This window comes from Anarrhichthys ocellatus, unplaced genomic scaffold (genome assembly GCF_004355925.1).
Source record: "Anarrhichthys ocellatus isolate YVR2014 unplaced genomic scaffold, GSC_Weel_1.0 scaffold11, whole genome shotgun sequence".
In the NCBI taxonomy this organism is placed as follows: domain Eukaryota; kingdom Metazoa; phylum Chordata; class Actinopteri; order Perciformes; family Anarhichadidae; genus Anarrhichthys; species Anarrhichthys ocellatus.
In genome coordinates this window covers 9472314-9483673 of record NW_022280041.1, presented here as the reverse complement: position 1 = coordinate 9483673, position 11360 = coordinate 9472314, and the positions used below count along the sequence as shown (strand labels likewise).

Below are 11360 nucleotides of genomic sequence, written 5' to 3'. Positions count from 1 at the left end.
AGTCGGGGAAAGCCCCTGAGTTAGAACCACTAATAACCTAGATACTTACATAATGTCCCATGTTCATTATGGCCTATTTATTCATGTTCTATTCACAGTGGTGCTCACTGCTCGTGATAATGACTAAAGGCTAATGTGCTTTAATGTTGTTGACTGCATGGACGGATTATCACCACAGGGCAGTGGTTTGTTATTATGTCTGTTTTTTGGTCATTTAGGTCATCACTTGGTCTCCCAGATTTGATAGACGTGCTTGCGTACTCAGGTTTTAGATATGTGTGCATGTATTTTATTGGGTGCTGTATTTTTACATGCACAATTAGGCCTTAGGTGCCAATTTCAGCTCAAAACATGACCATAAATGTAGAATATACCATTGTTCCCCCAGAAGATTTAGTTTTGCTTCCCTCTATTTCCTTATTGAACGCTGTCGTGTTTTGTGTCTGTTGCTCTTAGATGTCCATGGACAACAGAAAGAGGCCGGCGGGTTCCTCCAACTCTGGGAACTTGGCATACTGGTCCTCCTCTTTTCCGCGGCAGCCAGCCAGGGTCCTGATCGTGGAGGCGCTGCCCCCCTGGTGGTCGGAGATCTGTCCGATGCTCTGTGATGCTCTGGATAACTTCCTGTCCCTGGCCTGTAGTCTGGATGGACCCTGTAGGATACCACTGCTCAGCCTCTACGCCATCAGCAGGCAGCAGGAGTGTCTCCTGCCGTTTGTGGTGAGACGTATGAAGACTGAAGGGTCCCTCACACATCTAACCTTTCTGTCGCCCATTTGATTCCTGCTCTTTTGCCCATTCTCCATTTTCAGCAGGTCCGTGGTAACCTGGCCAGGCTGCGCTCCTGTGTGGAGGAGCTGAGGACTCTTCCGGGTGAAGGATGTGTCAGAGGAGCAGCCAGAGGAGGCGAGCTGCTGCGTCAGGCAGTACTGGACAGTCTGCAGCAGTTTAAACAGTACATCAGACATACCAGTGCTGGCAGCCAGGCCAGCAACAATATATCTGTGGAGGTCAGCATAGATAGACCCTTTATATGAACAAAATCTGCAGTAGTCTTGCAATAAGGTACCACTATGATGGGGATTTGACAACACTACCACTGAACAGATTGTTGTGTGGTAGGACAAGAGGTGGAGATGCTGGGGATTGAACCCAGGACCTCATACATGCGAAGCACACACACACACACACACACACACACACACACACACACACACACACATGCACGCACATGCACGCACACTCACTCTCTCTGAAGCAGAGACACAACAACCTCCGGGGTAAAACAAATATTTTCAGCTTTGTTCAGCGTTTTTGTAGCAAGTCATTTCCACGAAATATTTCTCTGTTTCTGTCTCTCCGGATCCATTATGAAAGGAGCGTCTCTCTGCTGCAGACTAGCTCAGACTGAACAGAACCCCCCCCCCGCCTTTTTGATATTCAAGCTTTGTGCTTCATGCTAATGTGGAGGAAAAGGCTCCACTCATATATCCGCTAAAGGAGGTCTCTTCAGGTCCAATTCAGTGTATTTAGCGGCTGCAAAAGCATATTGAATTAGAAATCTAATTTGCATTTTTAAAAGCTTAACAAAATTCTCTGTTGACAAGTCCACTTATATCAGACAGCCCACTTCAAACCAGCTCGTGTACATTTGTGATGCAGCAAATGGGCTCTATTCATCTGCTGTAGAGCCATCTGTCGAGGACGAGTTGTAAAAACTGACATCGGTGTGGCTTCAGTCGCTTTTTAGAGCCTCCCCGCCAGAGTATCCGCCTCCGATCAGCTGTCACATTTGAGTATTTAAATCACAAATCCTTTTTTTTGAGGTGCGCCCACTTTTGTAGCGTATATGATAATATAGTCTCCTGTCCCGTCGAGTTTGTGTCCACTCGTTTCGTACATCGCTTCATCGTGATTGAGGATGGAACTTTTTACATCAATAAAAGGTCAAAGCTATCACTTGGAGGCAGCCCATCTACTAGAACTATTCATTCCTGGTTATGTAACTCAAAGCCAGCTTTGGGCTCATGTTCCGTACTAGGATCAAAAACTCAAAATAGACAACAAATGCAGCATTTTGGACGTCAGCAAATGTGAGAGGTTAGGGGGAGATGAATATTAGCTGACATTATGGAAAGCATCTCATTCGTTCAGTCTGAATGTTGGACATGTGGGGGAGCCAACTGAGCGATGTCTCTGTCTCTCTTGTTGAATTTGAACAACATGTCCTCTGGATACAAGGCTCCGGGCTGCAGACGAGGATTTCTCAAATCCAGCCAGCTTTATTAGGAAGCTCTGGACAGATGATTACACTAAGACCCACTGTTTCTGACAGCAGCAGATATGAATAGCACCATTAGGGGACAGAGAGACGCTAAGCAGAGACTTGGCCCTCTGCGTGTGTGTGTGTGTGTGTGTGTGTTGCTGATCCACTTATACAAGGCGTGTTTTCATTCATATATATACGTCTCTAGCGTCTGTGTGTCTTCAGCAGCAGATTGTACAGCAGGAAGCAGAGAGCAGAACCCATCAGGGTGCCATTATAATCATCATTCACTGCTACTGTTAATGTGATTCAGTGGGGCGCTCCACACATCAGCCTAACATTGGTTTATCTGCGTTCCCCCCCATTAGGCATGTAATAGCCCCAGAAAACTAATTCCGTCTCTTTTCCATCATCAGACACAGTGAGGACGTATTTGACAATGATGTCTTTAGCGCAGATCTACTGCAGGAATCTTCATTATCAGGATATGAATGGATTAGTAGAACACATTTTACAGAGCATTACTAGAAGTTCGTGAGGCCGTGACGCGCGAGATAACGAGAGTTCGGTTACAGGAAGCGTTAAGGATCGCGGACCACAGATGGCAGGTTGAAACTGTGCTTTTGAGTCATGCCATTGTCACATATGGTGTGCCACTCTTCAGCAAATGCCTCATTTTGTTTAATTTAGTAACAAGCAATGTCGCTGCATGTCACGTCCCTGAAGTAGGACAGAAACAGTCTGACCCAGAGAATGCTTTGCTGTGGTGGTGATGTTGCTGTTCCTCTGAAGATATGACAACATCTTTCACAAAGGCTGCTGGAGCAATACAGAAGAGAGCTTTTGGGAAAGAGTTGGCGGGCGGAACGGCTATGTGGCTTAATAATGGTCAAATTAAAAGGGATTGAAGTTTTTCGTTGTTGTTTGGACGGAGCAACAGTGTTTTTTTCCCCTCCTCTTCAATCTGATGGGAGAAGAGACCATCCAAGTCGAGCATATTTTCCGATGTAGAGCATTAGTAACAATGGCTGCCTTGGTCCCTGAAAACTAATTCCAAATACATTTTGGGATATTCTTGTTTGCACAACCACATATGAAGGCGAGACACGATTATATGTGCTTTTTCTGTTTCGGGTTGTCGCTGTTGAATGGGTCCTTTGTGTCCTTTTTGTGGCTGAGGCCTCTCGCTGTATTCACAGGTTACGGTGGTGACTGGTCAGCCGGGTCGGAGCGTCGTTCGCCAGTTGGAGGCGGGGCTCAAAGACGCTGACCTGGCGGCACTGAAGCGGCTGCTGGTGGTACAGATCTACAGCGCGGCAGACTGGGGCCAAGACAGCCACTCGCCTGAAGCCACGCACTCTGAGACTGACGGTAGACGTGCAGAGCGTGCACACACACACACACACACAGTCAAACAGCTCGAGGGAGGTCTGCTATCTGTTGCCTTTACTCCCCCTCACTTTCCACATTCTCTCTCCCCCCCAATGCTCTTTCTTAATCGTCTTCGGTGTCACGTCGACCCATTTGTTGCACTGCATGCTTCGCTGTTGGTCACTCATCTCCACTCACCACGTCACAATCCATGGAACTCTTTGGCTACCGTCCACACATTTCCCAATCCTCCATGAAAGACTCATTGGGTAATGAAATGTCATGCTCTGTAATCACACGAGGGTTCGATTGGTGTGGTCTGAATAAGTAAAGAGTGCAGTGAGGCCTGGGTGGGAATGAAGGGCAGAGGAAAAGAGAAATAGAAAGTGAGAGAAGAGCGTACAGGGAGGAGAGAGAGAGCGAGAGTGTGTGGTGAACACAAGCAGGGGAAGCCTTTCTTGTGAAAATGTATCTGAAACCGTCTGAAATATTCATTCCATGGTGATAAACAGTTTGTTTCCAAGGAGAAAGCCACTAAGAGCGACTGCGACTTTGTTTTCCTCAGAAGCGTTGGGATGTGGGAGACGTGACGCTAATGATGCTGTGAGTTTTTACTCACCTGATACAGTTATGTCAGTTACGCAATGTTTGTTCTCGTTACCCCGTCTTTTCTACATCGTACCCACAGTGGAAAGGTTTGGGGTTATTCGTCCCAGTTGTGCCCGTCGAACTCGTCGTTATTCCCCTTCGAAGCGGCATTAAAGGTAGATGGTGTCTAGTTTTATGTAGCTTCACCAGATAATTACAGGAATAAGAAAGACAAAAAGATCCTTCTCACAAAATTATGTTTTTTTTCTCATTATTTTTTTAGGGAAAATAACTTTTGTCAAACTGCTCTCAGCTCACGGCCGTAGTGAGGCTCTGCTCTCATCATTTTAGGTAATAAAAAAAAAGTATTGGTGTCCCTGCAGCAGCTCCTCTTGTACGAACCCCTTTGTCTTTGTGTTAGCCATCGATCCATATACAGTAAGTGATGCTCATTCCTGTCTCTCTCCAGTGTCTAATAACAAAACAATGGAATTGAACAAAGACATGTTTGGAATGGAGCCCTGGAGACATTGTTATGTAGTTACCACAGTGTGATGATAGCGAGGCCTGCAGCCTTTTAAGCCTCTGCGAGGCCACTGGGACTAGATCACTGCGTTCCTGCACACACAGTGTCTCCAAGTGTTTACAGAAGCGAGTGAAACATAATAGTCTGGAGCTCTTTGATACTGCAGCCCACACTCTCTCCATTATGTCAACACCGGCAGTGCTGCCGGACCGCTGATGTCCCACATAAAAAGCTGCTTTATTAAGAGATGGTTCTTTTCCACAGCGGGGGAAAACGCGATTTGCTGCGACCAGAACATCTTCACGCGCAGCGCGATCGGTCGCACAAGCATGTCGGCGGCTTGGAGCGCGGATCCTTTCTGCCGGGTCGGCAGTATGATGGATGTCTCTGTGCCCACTGTGGAACAGGCTTTTCTGACACCATCAGTTTTTTGTCATAAAGACAAAATGTTTTAACTCAAAGACTTGGAAACATAAATCCTAAACTATGGGACCACATAGTTTTGTATATATATATATCTGTCTTGATTGTACTCTGTGACTTTTTGGATGAAGTTCTGTGAGAACATGGAAAAGGGAGCGGGGTCAGCGCTGCTCCGTTGACCTCGGAGTTCATCTGTCTGAAGACCGTCGCAGGCTTAAATCAAAGATAAGAAGTTTAGCTGTCGAGCCCTTGTGAATTCCCCTCAGACTTACTGGGTGCAGGCAGTGCTACCTAACACCCTGGTGACAGCAGTGGTGTATAGTAACGAAGTAGAAATACTTCGTTACTGTACTTAAGTCGTTTTTTTGGATATCTGTATTTTACTTTACTATTTATACTTCTGTTGACTTTTACTTTTACTTCACTACATTTTGCAAAGAAAACTGATACTTTGACTCCGATACATTTCCCCTGAAACCTTCGTTACTCGCTACAAAATCAAATCTATCTTTAGAAACAAAATGAATCATGAGTATGGCTTTTGGGTACTTCATATACCACTGGGTGACAGTTCCACAGGATGTTTACTGTGGTAAAACGGAGTTCTGATACCTGCAACTTGGGTGTAGCCCACAAGGGTACACCCAAATGACAGTTTCCCATTTCCTGTGTCAGTTAGTATCTATTATCATCATATACACGTAGCAGACCGTGACCGATTGTTCAGTTCACTCTCTCGATTTGTAGCTTTATAAAAAAGAGATACATGACTAATACGACAAATGAAATATGCAAAAGAAATGTGGAAGCAGTGTTTATTCTGGGAATACTTTGGAATCTGGGCGCGTTGTGGAATCTTAATAGTCTCCGTGTGTGTCAGATGCCGGGCGGGAATGCTCTGAGAGAGAGAGAGCAAAAACGTCTCACTTAACACCAGAATATTTGTTTTAGCTTTGTGTGTGTGTGTGCGTGTGTGTGTGTGTGTGTGTGTGTGCAGCATGCTGTTGTGATGGTTAAGGTTAGGGCCGAGGACAGGCTTTGTGTCAACGACCTCACAAGCAAGAGAGTACAAACGTGTGTGTGTGTGTGTGTGTGTGTGTGTGTGTGTGTGTGTGTGAGAGAGAGAGAGCGTCTTAAGGGCCAACGCCTTGATAAGCATCCTGTTTTCGTTGAAGCTCTCCCAGAGTATCCCTGAATCTCCGCAGAGCACCAGAGAGGAGAGAGAGAGAGAAATGGGTCACAGAGCGAGAGGAGCAGAGTGAGACACACACGGGGGTGATTGTGGCTCCAGTGGTTTCGCTTTCCCTCCTCACAGTCAAACAGCCGAGCCGTTGACTGAAACACATTCAACAAGTTGTCCCACACTGGATGCGTTGCTTCTTTAAGGAAACTATGCATTTGTGTGGATGCGTTGTCTTCCCTTAACTACAAAGAAGTTGTATCGAAATGAAACAAATTAAAGTCGTGCAGCACTCTTTTGTAGATGCATAGTTTGATATTAAGTTCAAACAATGACGATGTAATAATCACAAGCTTTATTGACAATATTAGATATTAACAAACAAGTAAAAATGTGCTGCAGCATGTGCTCAAACATGAACTATTACTATTTCTGAAGAGATACTTGTTTTCTCAAGTTGTTACATGTCGTCGCCCACTCTCTCTCTCTCTCTCTCTCTCTCTCGCTCTCTCTCCCTGCGTTTCCTGTCTGTTTTCATCCACTTTCTGCTAAAACTAATAGTTGTAACTGCATTTTTCCCGGTCGACGCACTGTGTCATAAAATCCAGACAGATAAAAGCCGTTGCAGACCAAACACAAGGTCTGTAAGTGGCAGCTCCTTTACATCGGGCATGCCCTGGATGTGGCTCCTCCATACTAAACAGTGCATAAGAGTCTTTCCATTATTACTCCTCGAAATTGGGGTCAGTTTTTGTAAAACAAGATGAAATGATGCATTATAAGAATAAAGCTGGCTGCTAGGATGATATGTTTGGAACAAATTGGAGCGCGTGCTGGCAGTGACAGTCAGATTAACCTGGGACCGCTGCTTTTTATTCTGAAGTTCCCGGTCGGTGTCATGCATCACATTGCAATGCAGCCTCGAGACATCGCTCTCCATTTGGCGTCACACAAGCACACCGTGCACTCACACAAGCACACACCACACAAAGCTTATATTTACTCTCAAGACCAAATCATGAGTTCTAAAAAGGAAACGTATTTTGGGAGCACGACGTGTTATTTCATTTTTTTTTTTGCATAGTCATCGTCAGAACTAGAGGACAGCTGTGCACACACATACACACACACACAAACACTGACTGGAGCAGCTGCAGTGATCGACAACATAGAGGTTAAGCTGGACGAAAAAATTAGATCTTTGTCAAGTTTAGAGGTTTGTTTTGGTGAAATGACAGATGTCAACTAACGTTACAATATTCATATTAGAGAGCTTTTAAAGAAGCAACAAGTCTTAGAGTTGTCTTGTCTTTTAAAAGAAAAAGGTTTACTGTCATAGAAGTTTGTTTGCAAACTCCCTCTTTAAGTTCAAGGAGCCATTATACAAAGGTAGACGTGACACTTTTACCTTGACTTTCAAAGGGGCACAGATTGGTTTCTTCCATCGTGCACCCTAAGCCCATTGGGCTGATCGTCGCATGTTTAAATGAAATGGAGATGCTGGCAAACGTCCTGCCCGGTGTTGGGCTGTAAGCACAACCCCCACCTGTGGACGTCGGGCCCTCATACCACCCTCATGGAGTCTGTTTCTGACCGTTTGAGCAGACACATGCACATTTGTGGCCTGCTGGAGGTCATTTTGCAGGGCTCTGGCAGTGCTCCTGCTGTTCCTCCTTGCACAAAGGTGGAGGTAGCGGTCCTGCTGCTGGGTTGTTGCCCTCCTACGGCCTCCTCCACGTCTCCTGATGTACTGGCCTGTCTCCTGGTAGCGCCTCCATGCTCTGGACACTACACTGACAGACACCGCAAACCATCTTGCCACAGCTCGCATTGATGTGCCATCCTGGATGAGCTGCACTACCTGAGCCACTTGTGTGGGTTGTAGACTCCGTCTCATGCTACCACTAGAGTGAAAGCACCGCCAGCATTCAAAAGTGACCAAAACTTTAGCCAGAAAGCATAGGAACTGAGAAGTGGTCTGTGGTCACCACCTGCAGAACCACTCCTTTATTGGGGGTGTCTGTCTTGCTAATTGCCTATAATTTCCACCTGTTGTCTATTCCATTTGCACAACAGCATGTGAAATTGATTGTCAGTGTTGCTTCCTAAGTGGGCAGTTTGATTTCACAGAAGTGTGATTGACTTGGAGTTACATTGTGTTGTTTAAGTGTTCCCTTTATTTTTTTGAGCAGTGTATATTATTTTCCCCTTACATTACCACCCTTTGCACGGTTGTTTTAAATGAAAGCATGTCCAGACTAAAGGAGGAAGAAGTGGAGATGCTGGGGATTGAACCCAGGACCTCATACATGCGAAGCACACGCTCTACCGCTGAGCTACATCCCCTTCAGTGACTTGTGTTTAACCACACCACTCACCACAAAACAAGTGATGTGCAGTACATGCGACTCTGTGTCTGTATTTGTTGGTGTTCAAATCTGTACGTGAATAAGTGTGCTCGTCTATTCGTGCGTTTTGAACCCTTTGTCTCTTGCCTCATGATAAAGTGCGGCGTTATGGAAATCCGTGTGACGCATGCTTCTAAAAACTCCCCGTAAATCCCTTTTCAAACTGCTGCCAAAAAACCCCGCGTCCTCATCATCGCATTTTGACAAATATTCATTCAAACACTTTAAGTCTTTTTCACATCACTTCCCCGCTTTTTCAAAGCTTTTATTCTATTCGAATACCTTGTTTACGAAGGCTTCTCAGAGTGAAAACAGTCGTTCCATCCGTGTGTGTTTAATCCCAAAATACAGGTTTCAAGTGACAGCCGTTATCCTATTCAAACACCACTGAATGTCGTTTTTTAGATTGCCTGTGGAGGTTGGGTATTATCCCATCATTGATCTGTCCATCCATCCATCCATCCACCCGTCTCACGTCAATGACCTCCTTTATTGCTTCTCTTTAGCTCTGAGCTTTGAGGTAAACATTATCGTCTCTCAGGCACACACCAACACCAACACAGCCCGGCTCCTCCAGGAGGACACAGGGCCCCTAACATGTGACCACATTCCCATATCTTATTGTACAAATATTATTATTTTCCTCGGCCAATAAACGCTAAAGGTTGACATTATAAATAATACTGGAGATGCCGGGGATTGATCTGAAGATCTCATATACTCAAAGAAAGCACTCTGAGCTCCATCCCACTGTAGAAAGATTGAAGTTTCTTTTAGAATCTGAAGCAGCGTTAAAGTCCTCCATCTCCTCTGTCTGCCGGGTTCCCAGCCTTGGTGGTGTATTTTCATGAGTAGAGGGTTAAGTGGTGAGATCAGGATGACACTACAGCAAGCCAGACATGCTAAAATACCTTCGATATGATAACATTTATTATTAGGTTTTAAATGAGTCTGGTTGGCCTCGTGTGCACATGTTCCGGTTTTAAGCGATACAACTTATGACTAAAAGAAGCGTATGATACATTTCCACAACAATTACAATTTGACAAATTCACACTTGTGGGAGAGTTTGTCAGCGACTTTTCTTCTAAATGAGAGGATATTACAGTCGCTCAAAACTACTGTCAAATCATATTTAAAAAGCACAAATATGAATATTATGAATGCTTGTTTGAAATTAAATTTAAATTATTTTTAAAACCACATTACTGGTAAAAAGAACATTCTAATCTCGTCATTTTTGAGCTAAAGGTAGAAGCGGTCTAAAAGCAGAACAGTATCTTGGACAAATAGCTCTTTCAAACTGACACCCCATCAGCCATTCTTGGATCCGTCTCTCAATAGAAAAAGGATTATATCCCATTATATCTCCCCTAATCCTCTGCCTCTCCTTGCAATCTCTCTCTCTCTCCCTCTCTCTCTCTCTCTCTCTCTCTCTCCTCTCAAACTGCCCGCAGCACTAGCTCTGTGTTTTGTCTTTTCTTTTCCTTTCTGCCTGTCCAGTTTGTACGAGAGATAAGTAACTTTAACAAGGGACAGATGACAGCTGTGGTTAAAAAGAACAGAGTGAGTGTGTGTCAGAGAGAGAGAGCATGTGTGTCTATGTAATTGAGCGCGCTTGTGTTTGTTTTACCCATCGTAAACTCTTGTGTCCTATATCTGTGCATGAATACAAATAAATGAGTGACTGAGTTGCACCTCTCCTTCCCTCTGTGTGTGTGTGTGTGTGTGTGTGTGTGTGTGTGTGTGTTTTCTCTGAATCATTCTGTGCTTCACAGGATCTGCCTTGCTCCATCAAAGCGTAACGGAGAGACGAGCAGCCTTTTTCTTCCTCTTTCCTTCTCTTCTCTCTCCAGCTACTTAATGACTTTCTCCTCCGCCTCCCTTTCCTCTTTTTTCCTCTATGTCTCTTTTTAGGAGGAGCGGTTCTCAGCTCTGTTTTTGTCTCCTACCCCCCTCTCATCCTCCCCCGCGCTTTGCACATCGTCTGTGAAGTATCCCATTTCCTCTGCTTTTATCACTGTATCTGTCTCGTATTAACATAGATTTATGGCGTATTAACCTAGATCTATTGTACTCCCTTTTTTTAGGAATGGGTTTGTTTAGATTATTACTAAACTTCATACCACTGTGAAACATAGCGTTTGAAAATCTTTGAAACATTCCCTTTACACTCAGCATGTTAATGTGACAGACATAAGAAAACAATGCACTGAGGGGAGCCTGTTTCTTAGTCTTATCACATCACAGTTGAATGTATTGCCACGGTTGGGGGTGTTCTGTGTTGTGTAATCATGTTAACTGTTACCCTGCCTGCAGTACTTTTTATATCTTTGTGACTGCCACCGTGCAGACGCAACGCTCCCTCTGTCTGGAAGTGTTCCCCCCTTCTCCTTATTTGCCTCCTGCGGAACACTTAAGCCCTTTCCACACCCCACACAGTCGCACTTGGATCAGCATACATTCAGCAAAATCCACTTTGAGTCGGCAGAATAATGACTCTGTAAACGTGGGTCTCTTGAGAGGAGGATTATAATCCACTGGCCCAGAGCCAAGGAAGGGTGAGACAAGTCTTCATCCTGGGGGGGGGGGGGGGGG

General features: G+C 44.9%; 1 protein-coding gene and 1 non-coding gene across 2 annotated transcripts in view; one reads left to right on the top strand and one right to left on the bottom strand.

Moving 5' to 3' along the window:
• The first annotated feature begins 456 nt into the window (after positions 1-456).
• The window catches only part of m1ap (meiosis 1 associated protein), a 23793-nt gene continuing 12889 nt past the window's right edge, over positions 457-11360 (top strand). The window contains exons 1-3 of the mRNA XM_031851481.1: positions 457-720; positions 813-1010; positions 3466-3637. Coding sequence (XP_031707341.1) covers positions 457-720; positions 813-1010; positions 3466-3637 — 634 coding nt within the window. The remainder of the gene's footprint in view (positions 721-812; positions 1011-3465; positions 3638-11360) is intronic.
• Positions 8629-8700, bottom strand: trnaa-cgc (transfer RNA alanine (anticodon CGC)). The gene has a single exon. It is a non-coding gene; the product is annotated as a tRNA-Ala (tRNA).